The following is a 22070-nucleotide window of genomic DNA, read 5'->3' as shown; positions in this document are numbered from 1 at the left end:
TAATTAGTAGGTAAATGATAATGAGACACAAAATTAACCAACACATGATGAGCAACCTGAGTCCACTATGCAATATCTGAAGAAAGGTGAAGGTCTCAGTAATGTTGATCTTAGAATGTTTCTTAGAAAAAGAAAATCAACAGTTTTGAAAATGTCTGTTGTGACAGAGAGAGAGAGAGAGAGAAACAACAAGCCATGGAATTAAATAACAGGTTTAATTAACAACAAGAATAATATGGTCCATATTTCAAATTAATACTCTGGTTGAAGTGAAATTGTTTGGTGTTTGAGACCCCAGCTTAGCTGGTCATCTATTGGCTCACTTCACATCACATTTCTGTTTGGGTGCTATTTTAACAACAAAAAAAAAATCAATTCAGAGGACTGAATTTGAAAATAAACAACTCAATAAAAATGAAGGGAAAAAAGTTAATTAGCAGAAAAAATTAGTCAATAATTAAGAAAAGGGTTTGAATGAAAACCTGCAGACATAGTAGTACTCCAGGACTGGAGTTGGAGACCCCAGTAGTAGAGTGATATGCTTTGAGCGCTGAGTAGCACGCAGTTGTTCTGCTCTGAGATCTTCCCATCTGCAGTTAATAGGTGGTCTTGCTCACACTTTGTGACATTTGTAAAGAAGACAGTGCATTCTAGGGCTCAGCGATAATGGGGGGAGGGCTTTAAATAAACTATACCATTCAAAGCAATAAACTGCTTGAACCACAGAAGGCAAGGGTCAAGCAATGCATTACAATGCCTCCATATTTCTACGTGACTTTAGAAGGCAACAATAAAAGGTCATTATTCATGTCACAGGCCATGACGTTCCATTGAATGAGGGTTCCTTTCAAAAGGAGGGCCAGAGAGGGCTCATTGTGTATCCTCCATCGGATCAATCTGGCATTCTTGCTTTACTGGATCACAGGGCAAGAGTCAGGTAGAATAAAGGCTGTGCCTTGAATGATATACTAATTCAGAATTGTCCCTGGCAGGTTAGCTTACTTCATCCGCCTGAAAATAGGACAAAGGTTTGCTGAAGGAACTCGGTGTACATGGAAGAAGTAACATACACAAATATACATACACATTCACACATGCATAATACTTTCCTCCAGGACTGCTCATATTATGGTCGCAGTTAATCTGTCCCCTCAAACACCTTGTGCAAGTAATGTCTTTGTCTAAAAAGGTGACATTGTGTTTTACTAACGTTTTCTAATCTACATGGCACTGCACTGTAACTCAGTCATAGCAGCACTACATAAATACAGACAACAGCTTAATGTGTCACAAAGAGACCCTTACAGATTCAAGAATAACTTAGTGAGTTACTGGACAAAATGCATTATACACTGCTGGGTGAGGGCCAGGCATGTCTCACCAAAGAGGATGGTAGAGGTGATGGAATGATATGGATGAGGTTTAACATTTCGGCCAAAAAAACAGTTGGAATCACCTGAGCCTTATGTGAGGGGTGATGTTGCATCCTGCATTTGTCAACTAGTGACCCTCATGCCCTAGTTATCTTTAAATCCACAGGTTTAATCTAGAAAAAAGTCACTTTTTCTATGGATCTGAAGATCATCTGAGCTGTACTGTGACAATACCTATGAAAGCTTGCAGACAACCAGTTTGCCAGAACCAGTCAATAGAGATGAGAAGCAGGTTTTAACTGTGGGACTTTACTGTGTTGTTCAGTTTTGTCTCTCTGTAATACATTGTATCTTATTGAGATGACTTCCATGTCAGAGGAACTGAGGAGACCACCTAACAACCCTCAGGGCAGCTGAATAGGAGTGAATAAGCTCGGCCAGACAAAGCAGATTGCTCATCTCACCTTTTTTACTTATGTTGGTGTACTAAAGTCAGATGGAGCAAGGAATAGTCTGATTCATGAAAAAGCACAACAGTATCTTTCAAAGAAAGAGCTTTAAGAAACCACACCATCTATCAGAATGCATAATTCAATATAAAGTGTATTATTCATCAACCTGTGGGCACTATAGTCAGCTAATAAAGCTGCAATGCCGTGTGAAAAAACGATTAATGAGAAAAACAATATAGCCAATGCATAAATTACAAAATGAAGGCAGTCATTCTAGCTTTATTTTATATTGTGGTTGTATTGTACAGTTTGAAATGGTGAAGTAGTCCTCCAGACATAATTTAAGTAAACATATTTTTTAAGACTGACTATGAAAACCAAAATACTAACCAGAATTCAAAATCAAAAAACATAACACAAGTCTTAACCAGATGGTTCCCTACATGCTTTCATTTTTGATAGCAGAAAGTTATATCAATAGGTGTTGTTAAATTGTGGATGCTTGCTTAATGTCAGTCAGCATCCTGTACTGTATATCATGACTGCCATGAAGTCACATACCAAATAGTACATGCATCATGTGCCAAGCAACCTTGGGACCAGGCGAACAAAATGGCAGAGCCAATGACCAAACCAATGGCAGTGATAAAACATATAAACAAATTATAATAAATTCCAACAGTGCCATGAGCTATCTGCAGAAACACAAGAAAACAAGCATGGAAAAGAGTAGCAATACAGAATCATGTAATCTGATACATTTGGCTTCTTGTTAGCATTCATTGTTGAACCCATGAAGCCCAAAGTTCATCAAGTGCAAGACAGGAACTAACCCTGAATTGGATACTAGGCTGCCAAATGTACTCACGTATACAATTTAGAGTTGTCAACCAACCTAATGTTTGGGATGTGGGATGAAAACCCACCTTGACACTGTGTCTAGAATGGGATCTGAATTCTGGAGCTGCTGAGAAATAACAGTTCTAAATGCTGCAGCAACATTTCACCATGTCTTGTTAACTCTATAGAAGAACACAGCAATAAAATAATTTGAAACAACAGTGGCCCCTCTGAAGGCAGATCAGTATGCCCTAGTTTTTGTGCTGCCCATTAGGTCACTTTCTGGTTAAAATAGGTTAGCTATATTTAGTTCTAATAAATTAAAAAGTGCACATTAGTGCTAACATTTAAACACTTTTAAGGCAGTTATTATATTAATATTACTAAGGCAGCAGCATTTTCTAAACATTTTTAAGAAAGGTCTTACCTGCATTCTGACATACGCCTTCTGACCTGTCCGGATATCCACTGTTTCTATTTCTAATGGCAGTTTGACTAGTGCTGGGTGTCCCTGGCTGGTGTCCACTTGCCGACAGTCCACATACATCTCCATCGAGAGGGTGTCACGCCGAAGGCCCCCAATGCGCAATATCAATGAGTGGGTTCGTCCATCTGCGATGTTGGCATTTTGCATGTTGATGGTGTGCAGTTTCCCATCCTCTCGCACATAGCGCACTAGAGCTGTGGGGTGGAGGCAGTTCATTTATCTGCAAAGGGTAGTTTCAGATCAAGCCATTTTCTAAGCTGGCCTTTGAGAAGCCACCTCTCCATGCAAAGGCACATGCACACACAGCGTGACAAGTCTAAACTACTAGGTGGTAGGCAGCTTGATCACTTTTAGACTGAAAACGCTGTTAGCATATCTTAAAACACATATTATGAGATCACATTATAACTGTTTAAATTATAACCATTATTTTTATTGTAATGAAAAGCATAATATCAATTGTATAGGCTTATTTCTATGAAGAATTACTGGTCAGCACAAGTTCTGGTGGATCACATATAATTATAAGATTATATAAGGTTTTAGTTGTGTTCTGTTAGATTTGAAAAACAACAGACACAAAAATATTTGTCACAATATCCAGGAGAAAAAAAAGAATAATTTTCTGAAATGGGTCATGGTCAAAAGCCAGGAAAGCCAAAATACCAAAGCCCAATGCACAAGCCAAAAATCAAGATCAAGTAACACATGCAAAGTCCTAACTCCCTCTTTATCGTATGACTGGCTTTGGGCTGAGTGACAGTAAATAGTATGACTGGCCATTTAAAAACACACAACTGTCTTACTGATGAGACAGTAACAATTATTGATCTCAGTAATTCTACAGCTCTTTTAAAATGAATTATAAATATGAAGCAAAAATAATAGATTCTTATTCATACCTAGCTGAGATGTTGTTTAGTAGTGAGATCTTTAGCAGCTATGTGTATTTTAGCTATGAATTTTTTAGAGATGAATTGTTAGTATCTTTGTACATATCAGCATGACTATTTCCATAGTGAAAAGTCAAGCAAAATGACACCTTTTATTGACTAACTGAAAAGAATTCAATATGCAAGCTTTCGAGGCAACTCAGGCCACTTCTTCAGGCAAAGGGGCCTTAGTTGCCTCAAAATCTTGCATATTGTAATCTTATTATTTAGCCAATAAAAGGTGTCATTTTGCTTGACTTTTCACTACATTCATAATGGCTAACACAGTACAACACCCTAGTACTACATTCTATTTTTCAAAAACTGCTCCTCTTTCCAAATACTTTTTGAGCATCAGTGAACAGCAATTTTGGACACATTGAGATGCCAGCTTTGTCTAGTCTACTCTAAATCATAGATCTTCTTTTCTTCCTATTCTTGAGTTAATTTTAGTGTGTGAAGAATAAACCTCAGATTGCTGATCTTTCTTGTAGGTTTTCCCCTGGATTTTAAGTACAACACTGCACTAACCTTATTGTTCATTTTCACAAGTCCTTCAGGCAATGGTACTCCCTTATGCTAGGAGCACTATGCTTCCACTGGAAGAATAGTGTTTGGAATTAATGTGTGGTGTTCTGTTTCCACAAAATATAGTGCAAAGTTGAATATGGTCAGTTCAGGTCTCATCTAGACATTTAAATTTCTTCCAACTAGGGCTCAGAGTTTCAAAGGTGCCTTTTAAAAAATTGTAGCTGAGATGTGAGATGTCAACTACAACTCTCAATTTTGGATTTTTTGCCTTGAAGCTCAGATCTGCATGTTCATTTATTCATTTTCTAACCCATTTATCCCATTCACAGTCAAGAATAGTCAAGGAGCCAACCCACTGTTTTGTCCACCTCAGCTTTCATTGGATCTGCTAGGTCTAGTGCCCTTCTTGTCCTTATTCTCATGTTTAGAAGATACACTTTCCATGCATTTCTTTGAAATGGGATATTCTTTTCAGGGATATTCGCAGACTTGGAAGTTTTTCTACCCTTTAGCTAATTGTTCAATTGCAATAACTATCAATCCATTTTCAAAGCTATTTAATCCAGTTCAGAGTTGTGTGTGGATGGAACCTGTTCTGACAGAATTGGACTTAATGTAGAAGCCAATCCTAAATGGGGTTCCAAGTCATTGCAGATTATCCTTACAAGTACACTGACTCTCATCAGACTGATTAAGAATTGCTGATTAACCTGAAGTTTGCATGTTTGGGATGTGGGAGAAAATATTCATGCAGACACGGAAAGGTGGTACAAAAGTCACACAGAAGGAGACCAGGCAAGGATTTAAAATCAGGACTTTGTGACAATGAGTGGTAGTGTAAGCACCACCAGGCCATCCCTTTTAATCAACAGTATGTTAACATGTGCTTCCGTAACCCAACTGTTCACAGAAACCTAATTTCTAAAATGACAAATAAACCCTTATTCTTGTTAGATAAATTAGGTTATTAGCCTCTGAGAAACCTGGTTAACAGAGATAAATTTCTTTGCAAATAATCCAACTATGTGGCCATGTAAACAATTAACTTGATCACTGTTAAGGATTTGGTAGTCTGCGCACATCCATTGCACTTTGACAGCCTGCGCATGTATTTGTTTTGCAGACGCTCTCAGCAGCCACAGGTAGAAGCATCCACAAAACACATTTCCAGAGGTAAATATTCAGGCAATCCCATGATTCCTTCTCTTGTTTGAAATATGAGGTGTGGCAGAAAAGTAATGAGACTGATTTTTTATTTACCAAAGTTTTTATTTTTTTCAAATATCAATGTTATCCCCTTCAAAGTAGTTCCCTTGGGCAGCTACACACCGATGGAGACGTTGTTCCCACTGTTGGTAGCAGCGCTGGAAGTCTTCAACCGGTATGGTCTTCAGCATGTCCGTTACACTCTTTTGGATGTTTTCTAAAGTCCCGAAATGACGTCCTTTGACATTTTTGACATTTTTCAGTTTAAGAAAAAGGAAAAAGTCAGATGGACTGAGGTCAGGTGAATAAGGGGGCTGGAGAACCACAGGAATGCCTTTTGAGGTCAAAAATTCTGTTATGGAGAGGGCAGTGTGACATGGGGCGTTGTCATGATGGAGCATCCATTTGTCTGCAATGTCTGGTCTCATGCGAATGACCCTTTTTCTGAGCCTTTCAAGGACGTCTTTATAGAAAACTTGGTTGACAGTTTGTCCTGGAGGAACAAATTCTTTGTGGACGAGAATTCTTTGTCAAAAAAACAAATCAGCATTGATTTGATCTTCGATTTGCTCATTCAAGCTTTCTTTGGTCGAGGAGAGTTTGCAGTGTGCCACTCCTGACTTTGCCTCTTGGTCTCAGGATCGTATTCAAAAATCCATGATTCATCACCTGTGATCACACGACTAAAAAAATCTTGCTCATTAGCGATTCTGTCAAGAAGATCAAGACACTTGTTTTTTCGATTGTCCTTCTGCTCAATTGTGAGGTTTTTCGGCACCATTTTGGCACAGACCTTTCGCATGTGCAAATGTTCAGTCAAAATTTGATGAACGGTAAATCTGTTCAAATTTAATTGTTCACTCAACATTCTTAATGTTAAACGACGGTCTGATCTCACAAGAGTGTTCACACATTCGATGTTTTCATTGGTTTTCGAAGTTGAAGGCCTCCCTGAACGGTGTTCATCTTCAACGTGTTTTCTGCCTTCCAAAAATGATTTGTGCCAGCGAAAAACTTGAGCTCGGGATAAAAAATGTTCCCTATAGGCCTGTTTTAACTTTTCAAATGTCACACTTGCCGTCTAATGGCACAACGTTGCTCCAAATTCCGCTGTTCCATTTTGCGTGACGCACAACCAAAAACACAACTTCGCTAATAGCAGTCACAAAAATCACGTAGTTAACGGAAGGAGTTGAAACTCGCACTGAGCTATGGGAGGGTACTGATACACGCGCTCTATCAAGGACAGCAGCGCAGCGTTGCCAGATCGCTTGCAGTGTTGCCAGTCTCATTACTTTTCTGTCACACCTCGTAATCTGTCTCAGTATTTCAGGAATTGCTAAATTTGTGTTGATGAGCTGAATGTACAGTGCTAAGCGCAGCAGCACAATCATGAGAGCAGGGTAGCATATTAAAAGTAACATTCATTATGTAGTTCAATTACTTTTTGAAGTAATGAGTAACCTAACGTAATGCTTGCCTTATTGAAGTATAAATAAATGCATTATTATTATTCCAACAGCACTGGATTGTCAGGTTGCACACGTATCAGGTTCTTTATTGAGTTCAATAATACAGGCAAGCAATCCAGTAACAGAAACTTATAAAGCATCAGTTTGACAAAACACATTTATAAAAGACAAGAAAATTATTGCTAGCGTCATACGTTTTTCAGATTCACAATGGCCGATGATGACGTTTAAGTTTTTTTTTTGGTGCAGTTTAATGAAATCAGAGCATTTTAACACAGGAGAACTCCAGAAGATTAATTGCGCATGTAAACACAAATTAATAAGAAAGCAGGTTTCTGTTTTAACTGGGTTATTCACCTTAACCTGATTATGTGTGTGCATGTAAATGAAATGATTGTTACAGAATTACATTGAAAGTTCCTTTATCCTAATGGTATCCTTTTTATCAGGTACTGTGAGATGTAATTAATGTGACCCCTTCATTGTGTATTCAAAGTCTATTTTAGTGTGTCTCAGCAAAGCAAATGAATATTTATGGAATCTTTCACTTACTTTTTTGTAATTATAATTCATATAGAAGGATCTATAGAACTTGATTTCAATTTTTTTATAATAAAATATTATAGTACAATAAAAATGTATACAAATGTTCACAGCTACATAAAGGATCTGAGGACCCCCACAGACATGAATAAGACTTAGTAGGGCTCCCCTTGAGATGGTAGCAGGACAGCTGTTGTTGACTCTAGCTGAGGCCATGGAATTCCACGTTTAAATATGGTGGCTTGGCCGGACTAAACTGAAAGCTGAAACGGCCTACAAGCAACACAGAATGATGACTCTGGCCACCTCTGATGGTACTTGACCTCAGAACCACAGCAAAACAGAAGCTGGGGACTTTGCCAGATGGCACCATGCTACATTATTGTAAACAAATAAAAAGTAATGTTAGGAGAGAAAAGAGTTTCAAAAAAGTGATGCATTAAAATGAAAAAAAAATATGAATGTGTGCAAAAATATGAAATTAGACCAGCTAAAACAATCCTGAAAAAGGACCAGTAGAGACGGCAGGTTGGTTTCACCTTTGTTGATCTTGCCCATGACTGCCACCTCCAGGAACTTGCTGTTATCTTTTTTTGAGTAAAGACCAAACAACACTCCACCCAGTTTAGGTGGAAGGCGGAACGAGGATACCACATAGATGTCACTGACAGTTTCCATGTCCGCAGACACCTTCTCCACTGCTGCTGCCATCTCCTTGGGGTCTTGGGTCATGAGCAGGTCAAGAACTGCAAAGGAAAACAGAGAGAAGGTGAAAGATCCATTGGGTGTTCCAACACCCACAAGCTAAGGAAAAATTAAGAGTTTAACTAAAGAGGCACAAGCCCTTTCTACTTTACCTGGGATCATATAAATTTTGTTATTTAGTTCCTTTTCTTTGCTATCACTCTATGTTGATGAGAATGAATCATTTCTGATTTTTGTAATATTTTTCAAAACAAAGAAGAAAACCAAAATATTTCCAGAATTTTTATTTTTCAAAAGTTACCCACTCTGTTGATGCTAACATTCCTTTTTGTTTTACTTTACCTGTAAGACAAACTACAAACTAATATTGGGGTGAAAAGTTTATCATCTATTAAACAAGTAATGCTTAAATATTCTTGTAATTCAAATGGTTTTACTTATGTCTTATGTTTGGAACAAAAAACAGCTAAATTAAAGAGTTAGGTAAGCTTCTACCAGAACATACAGCAAGCCTTCAGATAACAGGAATGTTGCATCCGTGAGTTAACGTGTATCATCTTTTTCAAAATGACCAAGTTTATCTTACAGCTAAAATCTGAAGGAGAGGAGACTAAGTGAACACAGGTGAGATACCCAGGATTATTACAATGAAGAGCACATTAAAGATGTCAAATATGATTTCCTTTAAAAAACATGTTTAATTTTATTCTTTTCTAAAGTATTAATATCTTTTTTTTCTTTTCTTTTATGTTCAAATGACATATTTTTATTGATCTATCCTTTTTCTAAGCCCTTTTAATCCAATTATAGGGTCTGAGGGGAACAGATCTTATCCCTGTAACATCAGGCACAAACCAGTCTTACCCCATGACTCCAGCCCAGCACAGGGCACACTCACTCACCCATGTACATGCCCAAAGTCGCCCATTCAGGCACAATTTAGAGTCATAAAATAAGCATAAGCTATAGTTCTATGGCATGTGGGGGGATAGCCAGAGCTCCTGTAGGAAAGACCACACAGACACTGTCAGAACCCAGAACTATGACACAGCAGCACTAACCAATGTCCCACCTGATTTTCTGGAAAAGAGTATTACACAACAAATCTACAAAATTTCTAAAAAATGTTTTCTGTAGATACTGGACACAAAAAGTGGAAATGATAAATCATTTTCTTGTGTGGCATAGTGATGGCACAGCTACCTCACTGTAAGGAGACCAAGGTTCGCATCCCAGGTCTTCCCTGTGTGGAGTTTGCATCTTCTCTCCAGGTCTGTGTGGTTTCCCTCCAGATGCTCTGGTTTCCTCCCACAGTCCAAAGACATGAAGGTTAAGTGATTTGGTGGTCCTACATTGGCCCTAATGTGTGGGTGGGGTGTGTTAGTGTGTGTTTTCCCTGGTGTCCAGGACTAAGAGGGTTAGAAAATGAGTGGCTGATTTTCTTGTGTCTATGTAGTGTTCCATTACACACATTATCACTTAATGATAAAGCTAATGTCCAGCATCAGTTGGCAATTTAGGAAATGCAATCTAAGTAGATAAAAAGTTCTGATGCTAAATAAATAAACAAACAGCTGCATGGTGGCATAGAAGTTAGCACTGCTCCATGAGCCTAAATTTGAATCCCAGCCCTGGGATCAGATTTATCAAACCTAAGTATGCACAAAAAGAGGCCAAAACGTCTGTCAGCAGCTTTCCATGCAAAAGTCAGATTCATAAAAGAAAACTTGATGGAAGAACTTGTATATATTTATGGCTACTCTGAGCCATGCGTATGCAACATTTCAGGGAAACGGAGATGACCACAACCATGATCAAGCATGGAAATGCAGAAATACCAGCTAAATGACAACTTACACAAATAATAATTCATATTACCAAGCCAATATAATGATAAGTTTTAACATGACAAAACATTAAACCTTAAAAGTAATTAGCGTGATGTTCAGACTATTTTTAATGTCCTTTTAAGAGGGCTAATTCTAAGTAATTACATTGAAGAAATTTTTTGGTTCCTCATCAGTTTGTATAGACTACCTGTTAACACATCTCAAGGAGTCTGAAGTCAGAAATATCTCAGCTTCACTCCATCATGCCCGCTGTGCTGGAAGCCATTAACTAACTGACAAAGTGCTACATTTATGTTTTTGCCAACATAAAATGACAGTTTGCAGCAGTATCCAGTTTTGCTAATGTTACCGGAGCACTTTACTGAACTCGCTGAAATATGGGCACAAAGTGAGAATGAAGCTGCTTTTGTTAACCATAAGCAGATACATTCCATTAACACACAAATCATCTGTGATGCCAAGATGAGACTGGCAAAAGGCTCAGTGGTCTGTGTCCTCCTGTAACTTTTTTATTTTGAGCCAAAGTAGTGTGGGCAGACATGATAATACTTTACATGATGGGTGGCATGTTGGTAAGGTTTCTGCAGAAGACTGCAGAGTGCACCATAGGACTCAAAGCATCAGGAGGGAGTCAAAGACGACCTGCAGCATCCTCACTGCATATGTACAAGGCTGATTAGCATAATCCATATATTGTTGTTTCAGGGTGGCAACCAGGCGGGGATTGAGGCACACTTACGTAAACACGTTTATAAGATGATTGTGATTTATAAAGGTAAATGGTATAAAAATGTGCATATGCATTAAACTGGATTTTGTTTAAGCTGTGTACATATTTTTACACTCCAATTCACACAAAAGTTTATAAAGGAAATGCCTCACATTTTCCTCACACATTCCAAAGACATGTTAGATAAACTGTATCCTTTAACAAATGCTTGCCCCATACATAGTTGTTTCCTGCCTTGTACCCCATGCAGTCAGGATAGGTTAGATAGTCTCATGGTTTGGATTAAGCAGGTTTATAAATTTATTGAAGGATGGATGGATTTATATTTACTGTATAATTTATATTACTCTAGTTAGAAATCACAATCTTGTCTTTATAAACAAAATACAGTTGTATTTTTTGGTTGGTTTGCTTGTTTTGACAGCTTTTATAGTGGGAGCAATATATACATATTTTGTTACTGCAATATCCCAACAAAGACGTTTTCAGATTCTGTATGTAATGCTCTTGTAATAATAATAATAATGAATCATGAACTCTACTACATGCTGGCCTTCCACTTTAACACCACATGTTTGATATTGAGGTCTAGGAGTCATATCCATGTAGTACATTAACATTAGGTGAATGGAATTAGCAGGAATCCAGTTACTCTGCACATTTATGCTCATTCTACTTTTGCACTTCTCAGTGATTCTGAGGTTTTAAAATATTTTTACTCATGTAAAAAAACGTGAACAGCTGCTCACTTCAGTCTGACATTTCATGTTGACAGGTTCAACACCAATGATGTAACATTCGGGTCAAGTCAGGTTGGTACAGTGTGTTTCCACAACCACCACACAATGAAACAGCTCGGAATCCTGGTTGGCAACCCCCAGGCTGACACACGGTCCAGTCCCACCCTCCAGAAATAACCATTTATCTGTTGCAGCCAGGTGTTTCATGGGCATGGGTCATGGGTCCAGCCACTCGGGTCCTCAACAATGAGGATACTGCGAGCTGGATCACCCTCGTACTGCTATAACTGATGCTCCCTTACAATGCAGGTAATGCGCCTCATTCGGGACTCCATGAGCAACCACTCATTCAACACAAAGTCAAACAAGTGGTACCCAAGGATTCTCCAAAGACACATAGTACCAAAGGATTCCAGTCTTCATCTCAGGTCACTGGATAGCGTCCATGTCTCTCAACCATATAGCAAGGCAGGAAGCATCAGGACTCTAAAGACTTGGACCTTCCTCCTTTTGCAAAGACACTTGGAGCGCCACACACCCCTTTCCAGTGACTTCATGGCCCCCCATGCTCTCCCAATTTGTTTACTGACTTCATAGGAAGAGTAAAAAGAGACATGAATGACGCTGCCAAGGTAAGTAAACCTCTTGACAAGGTCGACACTGTCTCCGCAGACAGAAACTCTGCTAATGGCTGTGCCTAAGAGGTCATTAAAGGCCTGGATCTTGTTTCTTATTCAGGATATTTGTAAGCCCAGATATCTCAGACTCCTCGCTCAGTCTCTTTAGAGCTCCGATCAGAGCCTCATTTGACTCTGCGATTATCACAGCATCATCAGCCAAGTCAAGATCAGTGAATCTTTCTTCACCAACAGATGCCCATCAGCTGCTGGACCCCATGACCCTGCCCAACACCCAGTCCATGCAAGCATTGAACAGAGTATGAGCAAGAATATACCCCTGACAAACCCCAGAATCAACTCGGAAAAATGCAGATATTCTGCCTCCACTCTGCACAGCACTCACAATACCAGTGTACAGCCTGGCCAAGATATCCAGCAACCTTGAGGGGATCCCCTGAATCCTCAAGATGTCCCACATGGCAGCTCAATTAACCAAGTTGAACGCTTTACAAAAATCGACAAAGACTGCAAAGAAACTCTGCTGATAGTCGCGTTTGCTCTCCAGTAGAACCCTCAGTGCCAGGATGTGGTTGATGTTAGACTTCTTAGGCGTAAAACCAGACTACTCCATTCGCTGGTAGATGTGATCTAGAATCCTGTTGTGGACAACCCAGGCAAGGACCTTACCCGCACTGAGAGCAGTATTACCTCCCTTTAGTTGCCACAATCCAGGCGATCACCCTTCTCTTTCCTGATAGGGATGAAAAGTCCCATTTTCCATTCAATTGGGATGACGCCAGTCTCCAAAATGGAAGCAAACATTGCTTGCAATACCAGGAAGACAGCCTTACCACCAGCCTGAAGAAGTTCACTTCTCACCTCAGTGAAATTGGGTGGTTCACAGCTATTTGGAGGATCACCCTCAAGAACTGTGGACCCAGAGATATCCAACGTCCTAGCCGGAGGGTCAGCTTTAAACAACTGCTCAAGGTAGCTAGCCCAGTGGGTCACAACTGTAGTGTCATCTTTGAAGACTGTACCATAACTTGCCCTGTAAGCAGGATGTGGGTCACTAGACCATAGATGGTGTGTCACTTGCTCACAGATTTCTCTTAACAAACACCTCCTTATCTGCACTCACAGCCCTCGCAGCCATCCTTCATTCAAACAATGAATACAAATTGTTACATCACATGTACTGTACTAAACAGTATTGTATACACTAGGAGTGACCAACTCCTGACTCTGGAGGGCAACCGTGGCTACAGCCTTTCACTTCAACCAGCTTCTTAGTTACAATCCAGTTCTCATGATTTTAGTTGCCCAGGTTGCAGCATATTATTGAAAAAATGACTAGGTGGATGGGTGGCCCCGGAGGACGACTATAACTAGAAGACGTTTGCTTTCTTACTTAGAAACCAGTTCTCAAGGTTTATGAAACACATTTCTTTATGTCATTTTAGGACATGATTAGAAATCCCCACTGTGGCCTTACATGGCCAAAACTGGACACTTGGTGTAGAAAATAATGAAAAAGCCTGAAAAGGAAATGTATGGAAATGAATATTTGTCTATAAGTTGTACTGTTACCAGTGACCACAAAAACACATCAGATAGATAGTCTGAACAAAGCAACACACCTATGATTAAACAACACTTTTAAAGAGCTGAAGCCTTCAGTATATGAAATTTTAGTGATCAACTATTTCTTGTCTCTTCCTCTCTCAGCAGTAACTTGAGACGGGAATGGCACCCATCAAAGTTATTTGATTGACTCTAGATAGCTGAGGAGTCCAATATTCAAGCCATAGATCATGTAACCATGCGGCAAGAGATTCCATTTGGCAGCTGTCTCTGTAAATCTGGGTTTTCCTCCCTCTTCTTTCATTACTGTCTTTTGTTCAGCTCATCAAAGGGGCAGTTGGTCTCACAGTAAATTGCTGCCTGACAAATCAGGCATCACCACAGGGTATGTACTGTGGCTCTCGGTAACATCAGATGTTTTCTGATACTGAGTTAGTTGAGATTAATGAACTGGCCTCAGATAAAGGAAGTGGGCATTCATATGCTGTAGCCCATCCAGCATACTTGTTTATGTGGGATCATAGCTTAACTACTGATCATCTTTGACTGATGTCAGTGTCACTATAGCAGCAATCATCCCAACTGATATGGAGAGATTTGAAGGAGAAAGTATTGATAGTGAAGCAAACATCCTTATACTATAGTGTAAATCGTTAGTTTGGTTTCCTTTTTGAGGTCAAGGTTTTTATTGACCCATCAATGTAGTTTTCTGAATGAGGTACTGGAACAGCTAATGCAGTGTTGAACTTCTGTTTCTTTCTATTGAAACAGCTGGATACGAACATATGGAAGGCAGTCCAGAGTTTCCACAGAGATGGTGATTTATGAAGCTCAGTTACCTGACAAATAACTTAGAGGTATAAAATTCTTCTTTCTCAGAAGTAAAGGACAATCATGGACTCTTGCTTTCAATGGCAAAAAGGCTCACATTAATCTGGAATAATTCTGCAGAGTCACCTACAGTATATACAGAATATGAATAATTATCATTTTAGTTGTTTTGTCTTAGACTTAGGCAGTGTTGTTAGAAAGGCTTTGTGGCCAACTGATTTTTTTTATTGCAATCACTTTTACCATAACAGCAAGAGCTATTCAGAATATAGCCAAGCATACAGGTGACAACATAGAATGGCAATTGCTAAAATGGTTCTTGATTAACGGCCATTCCTTCATTCATTCATTCGTTCATTTACTGAACCTCAGTGCAGGATGGAGGAGACTGTTCAGTCTCTATTCATAAAATAAATACCCTACACTCAGCAACTGTGAACAATTTGAAGGCTGTCTTCTCTTTTTGCATTCTTGCAATTTCATTCAGGCCAGTGTAGCTTATGTGTTGATACAAAATGTACAAGCGACAGTCCTTACGATGCCATGTCTTGTACTGAATGAACTGATAGTATTTATGTATTTAATGCATTTGTATCCATTGTTTGACTTGGAATGTACCTTAGTCAATAGCTTTTATATAGTATCTTAACACTTGTGCATACAATGATTAAAGTTCCTCTTCTTTGCATGGTTTACCCATTTTGTGTGCTCATGGAAGGTACTTTAGATAAAAGGATCTGCTAAATTTAAAAATGTAAAACAATTAAATAAATGTAAACATAGTTTCAATTTACTCTCAGCATGAATGAAGTACTACCTACCTATATATCCCATCCATCTGTTTGTAACAAAGTACCTTCCATATCTATGTCTCTCGGCCTATGTGAGGTCAGATTGTTTCAGTAATTGACTCTTTTAAACACATGGCCCATCTTGGGAGACTAAAGCATAGCCATTTTCCAGTAGTGCCATTTGTTTCTGATTGGGGCAGCACATGGAATAAGAGATTGGAACCCCGTTTCTTATTCCAGGTAATTCCACCTTCCAGTTTTGTTATGCATTTTTTACATGGTGCCAGTCATAAGCATACACAGTGAACTATCCCTTCTCTACAGAAGGGGACATCAAATGCTAAAATGGTTCTTGATTAACGGCCATTCCTTCATTCATTCATTCGTTCATTTACTGAACCTCAGTGCAGGATGGAGGAGACTGTTCAGTCTCTTCACTTTAAGTAATAATAGGTTATGTTTTTATCTCTCCAGACATTACAGTACTGTAGTACTGAGGTTCAGGGATAATCAGGTCTAGTAGACTGGGATCAAAACCCAAGTCAGATCAGTATCTGTGTGGAGTCTTTTTCTACAGATACTTAAGTGTTCCTCCCACAATCCCAGAAACACATGTGGGTTACTGACCTTGTTTGTGTGAGTGCTGATATGTGCCATACAATGGAGTAATGTCCTGTCTACAACTGGTACCCGCTTTGAGTCAATTACTAGTATGATCTACTTCCTACTGACTTCAAAATTTATGTGCGTTCAGTAAGTGAATGGTTGAAATGAGTGAACGACAGCATGGGGGTGCAGTGTCTCATTTCTTCACATTCATATGTTCTGTTCTTGGCCTGTTCTCTGAGTGCATATTTTCATAATTTCCTCTAGAGCTTTTTGCTTTTCTGCCACCTCACAAAGACCCTAAGCACACTAATTTAGCCCTCTGTGCATATGTGCCAGTTTGGCTTATACTGGACTGTGACACTTTTCAATGAGTTTTTGCAGTTTTATGCCCGTCAGTTCTGCTTGTGGCTATCCATCCATCCATTATCCAACCCGCAATATCCTAACTACAAAATATTGGGTGGATTTCACCAATCTAAAGGTTAAGGCCATAGAATTAGGGGCCACTAGGATTGCCCTATTGTTTATATCATTCGCATCCACTAAGAGAATTTAATATCCAAATTAGAGAATGAATGACATCCATCCATCCATTATCCAGCCCGCTATACCCTAACTACAGGGTCACGGGGGTCTACTGGAGCCAATCCCAGCCAACACAGGGGGCAAGGCAGGAAATAAACCCCGGGCAGGGCGCCAGCCCACTGCAGGCTTGTGGCTATATAAAGATAAAAAGCACATTTACTAAATACATGGATGGATGTCCAGCAAACTTGCTGTGGAAAAAATGGGTTTTGGAGATGAATGGACGGAATCAAAAAGTGTGCATGTGGGAAGTAGAAAAAATGTCTGTGTTACATACTCTGAACAATTTACATAACATAATATTCTCAGATCCAATTAATCCAGTTCAAAATGAGTGTAGTCTGTCCTGAAAGGAATGGGCATATGGGGCACCAGTCTTTCATAGGGCCTGCCTCACACATAACCAGTCTCACACCCACACAGGACTAATTTGGAGTTGTCACTCAACCTAAACAGCTTGTCTTTGGGGGTAGGGGAGGAACAACAGAGACCTCTGAGTAAATACCACACATAACACAAGGAAAATGTGCAGACTCCACACTGACAACATTTGGGCACAGCATTAAAACTCAACATGTTGGAACCACGAGGCAGCAGTGCTAGCAGCATCACCACCATGCTGCCCTTTTATGATCATTCATACCACAAACATTTTCCAAATGTCTACCAACCACACATGTAACCATGTAATATGTTGCAAATAAAAGCACCAGGAAACATATTTTTGTGTGAAATGATGGAATAGTATTGGTTAATTGCAGTTTTTCCTTAAAATGTAATGATGCATAATATTTTCCATTTGACATTCTTACTAGATAAGTATACTAAAACAAAGTATGTTACTACATTTACAAGCATCATTAATCTGGCATTTTTCACATAACAAAACTAAACAGCATGGCTTTTGTGCCACTGAGTTATACATACTGGGCACATTCATTTGCCAGGTTAGCCAACACCATTGCCTCTTAGGTGGAAACTTTGGCAAGTTTTGTAAAAAGGACCAGGTTCATTTTAAGCGGGCTAACAACGTTGTAGAAATAGAAAAAGAAAACTTTATAAAAATCAGATTTCATTTACTCAGATAAATGGGCCAATCATGCTATCAGAACACTCTTTTCTGTGAGACAAGCTTATTGGTTATGATAACTTACGAGCGTTTTCCTTTGACACCTGTTATATTGGTGTCTGCTACTTTTTTTTTTTGCATGTTCTTACTAGGTTTTCATTCTAAAAAGCTGGAAGTTTTCAGTAACATTTGATTTTTAAAAACCTCACCAATCAACAAGCCAGTTCAGGATATGCACAATTATGGCTATACTATTTCCGCCATCCAAATCTCCAAACATCACAAGAGGTCAAAATATTTGTTCATAAATGCAAATGATTTGCACTTTACTGGCTCACTTCTTTCATTCTTTGTCAACAGAAGGGGCTCATTTAGTCAACCAGCATCCTTTCATCCCTCAAGATACAATGCACTGACAGCCTTTTCAAGACCATTAAGGGTAGACCACCATGCTGGCAATTCTGTTAGACATGTATTGTGAACCAATTCCTCCTGAAGTCATAATTCATGGGTTTCAAATTTCAGTTCTCCAAAGGCTTTGGATCTTGTATTGTCTATGTACATGACATTTATAGTTATTTGTAAATACTGAGGACGGACAATAAAAACAATTTCGGAAACTTTAGAATGGATATATATATTTTGCGTTATAGCAAGTATATTTTATATACAAAGGCTATTAATAAAATTATCCTGCCTTGAAATTGTATTTTTTGGTATATATTGCCAGATGTCTCTGTTCATGTTTCAACATTATGTTTTGTGTTCACATTGAAAGCCCTTTAGGTATATTCCATTTGTAATTATTATACAGAGTGCAGGGCTGTTATTTGGACGTTTGCTTAACAATGAGATAAACTGAATTATCTTGCAGTGTGTTGTAGGGTTTATACACATACTATGGCACATTTGAAATGCTATGCTTATTACTCTGGCAACTGTTAATTCAAGAGGTCAGTTTTATTTGTGGAATAATAAACTTAGGTTACAGGGAGATTTTTGTATGTAAACGTAAGCATAACTTTAATTATCTCTTTCATTATATAAATTCATATAAGTCCACTTCTAAAGTAAAATGAACATAACATTTTCAAACCCACTTAATCCAAATCAGTGTTACCGGGGCCCATCCTGGCAATACTGAGTGCAAGCCAGGAAACTGCCCTGGGCAGGACATTAGTGCATTGCAGGACACACACATAAACACAAACACGGCCAATTAGGAGCCACCATTTGACTCAATATGTATGACATTACGGATGTGGACGGACAACTGCAGTAGCAGGAGAAAAAGCCATGCAGAATGCAACAGTGCTAACCACTGTGTTCCTAATTATGCAGTAATGGCTCTATATACAACCATGTGTAACAAAGAAGGCTTTCATGGCAAATGCATAAAGATCACTGTGATTTGTTTTACCAAACCTATGATTGCAGGGTGTTTTAGAATGATTGACTAAAAAGGTGTTAATCATGTTTAAGCATGTTTTCTTTCTTTTTTTCCGTAACACAGTACATCGTCTTGCCAGGATACAGTTACCACATTTACAGATTCAGTTTCATAAAGCCATATTAAAGGTGCATTTCACTCTAAAGAAAAAATAATATTGTGTTAAAATAAAAAGCTTTCTTCCTCTAAGACGAATTTCTAGAGAAAATTCCAACGAAATGCTTTTTAATCTTTAATATTTTCTGGTTGTAACCTTTTGCTGTGAAATTATAAGTTGCGCCGCTGGTCGCAGCTTTGATTTCGTCGCAGCCAGGATAGGCTCCGAACCTGAGGATATGATTATTGATGGATGGGCGGATCTACTTAAAAGAATACTTTTCTCATTGAATGGTTGTGAGTGTTTTGACCCAATAGCCCTGGTCCTGCTCATTAGGAAAATGAAATTATCATTAGGGATCATTTTTCCAGATATAGAAACGGCTAAAATATTTTTAATATGCCAGCCTGTGTACCACAATATATACATTGACTGAAGCTTTCGTTCCAAAATATACAGAAGCGCACGCCGCGCTCCGCTTCACACTCTGACGGACAGCAGTGCGCTCATTCACTTTGACAAGTGGGCGGCAATGGTTAAAGAAATTAGGCGGACCACCAGCAGAAAACAGAACATCGAATGGCTGTTCTTTCTTTCTTTTATCTAAGCACAGATTGCATATAAAACGACATACAAGTTTTAAAGGGTCAACATATTGAGTCACAGAACACATTTCAAGCTGCAACATTCTGTTCGCCTGCGTCTGCATTCCAGATGTGCATCTTGAACCTCTGGCCAAAAATGCAGTCCTATCTGACCACGTCACTCTTTTTCGTTCATTTTTCCTTTCTAATAAATTTCCTGAAAAACGAATCCGCATTCATTGGAAGGATTTAAAGTTTGTGAAAAACTAAACCATATATTCCTTCCGACACCGCAGTGTTGTTAACATTTTCAATCAAATATCATTCCGAAACAAACATAAATAAACAGATATGACAAATTCACGTCTGTGGCCGCTGTAGCCACGCACGCTCCCTCGCACAAACTTACAAACGGACGAGGGATGCTATGAAACTTGCACCTGGCATTGCTTGTCAGGTGAAGGCAAACAGTAAATGTGAGGTGGTCCGAAGGAGGGGGCAATCCTGGGGCTGCGCAGAGCTCACTTACCGTGCATGTCTTGGATGTCTATATCGCATATTCCGGCTCCAATTACTGCGGTTAACAAGAACAAAACCGGCAACCAACTGTTTTCTTCCATGGTCCAAGGTAAGAAGTGAAGGACACCTAAACTGGATTTCAGGCACAGCAGAAGGCGTTTCAAGTGAAGACAACTTTTTTCTACAGTCTGTGGAGATTCCTGAAGTTTACAAATCGCACCTCGCCTCTGGCGTCGAGTCCCGACTACTACAGCTGCCGCTCCTGTAGCGCACTGTCACTAACCAGCGGCGAGAGAAAGGCAGACACAAAGGAGTGTCAATCACACACGTCCACCACACACAGCCTTCCCATTCAGGAATCTGCGATTTCTTTGAAAGTCTGATTTTTAAAGGGACAGAAGCCGACCTTCCGAAAGTCGAAGTAGCTGACTCCAGCGCTGATTGAATGAAGGGAGGAGCTGCGAATATCCATCGCGTATTTTCAGTTTCGTTTTATACACATTTACCCTGCCTCTGTATTATTATCAATAAATCTTAATTTCATATAACGTCTTTTATATGGCACAACAGCATAAGTGGCTCACTGTAGGTGGAAGTGGCACGGAAGACGAACAAACTGTAGTGGAGAATAACGAGTTACTGAACTGCAAAATGACAAACAGCAGGCGGCAAAAGGACCTGCTTGAATAAATCACAATGTAGTGGCTCAGATCTTTCAGTGACACAGACACAACTGATCTACCTTTAAAGTCGTTGATGAAAATATCCGAAACAAAACGTTGCATACAAAACATACAGCAGTATTTTGGTACAATAAGCAGAATAAACGGTCCAGTATGTGTGTATGTGCAAGTGAGCCCTGCAATGGACTGACGTCCTGGCCTGCGCCTAATGCTGCCTGAATAAAGCTAACACAACCGAGTTAGAGAGCTTGAAGTGGGAGTTAGGTCTACCTTAAAAGCATTCATTTCCAGAATGTGAAAACCACAACAGACTTCTGCACTGAACTGTGAGTACAATATGAACATTGTGCTCCCTCACTGGCCTTCATCTTCTTAACTTTCAAGTTATCTTTCTCAGAGGCAATAATGAATTTATTTATTTATTTTACGGAGTGGTATATATACAGGCCCGGACTAGCCATAAGAAGGCTTGGGAGAATTCCCAATGGCATGGCCTTTCTTTCAACTTGTTTGGCCTATTCCATGAGTGATTGGGGAGATGGAGAGAAAACGGTGACAAGGAGATATAGGACAGTGAGAAAAAAGGCAGAAAGCCCTGCTTGTCATTACTGCAAAATGAAACAAAATCACAGATTGATTTAAATCTACAACAGTGTTAAGTGCAGGTAATGAAATATCCTGACTCTCCCGAGAATAAGCATTTTCTCTTCAAGATTCCCACACATGGTTCTCAAACTCCCAGAAATCCTTCTTCCTTTCAATTTTTTTGGCAATGCAAAGAAAAAAA

The 22070-nt window shown here is 39.2% G+C and overlaps 1 protein-coding gene across 2 annotated transcripts in view; it reads right to left on the bottom strand.

Moving 5' to 3' along the window:
• The window catches only part of thbs3a (thrombospondin 3a), a 97175-nt gene extending 76168 nt beyond the window's left edge, over window positions 1-21007 (bottom strand). Inside the window, exons 1-3 of one of the 2 annotated variants that reach the window (XM_039752308.1) lie at window positions 20611-21007; window positions 8376-8582; window positions 3093-3346 (exon numbers count right to left, since the gene is read on the bottom strand). In XM_039752308.1, the coding sequence (XP_039608242.1) occupies window positions 3093-3346; window positions 8376-8582; window positions 20611-20701 (552 nt within the window). In that variant the 5' untranslated portion in view covers window positions 20702-21007. Of the gene's footprint in view, window positions 1-3092; window positions 3373-8375; window positions 8583-20610 lie in introns of those variants that run through there. The other variant, XM_039752316.1, reaches the window with a different exon arrangement.
• Between the last annotated feature and the right edge of the window lie 1063 nt (window positions 21008-22070).

This window comes from Polypterus senegalus, chromosome 1, assembly GCF_016835505.1.
Source record: "Polypterus senegalus isolate Bchr_013 chromosome 1, ASM1683550v1, whole genome shotgun sequence".
NCBI lineage: Eukaryota > Metazoa > Chordata > Cladistia > Polypteriformes > Polypteridae > Polypterus > Polypterus senegalus.
This window is presented reverse-complemented; position numbering and strand designations above follow the sequence as displayed.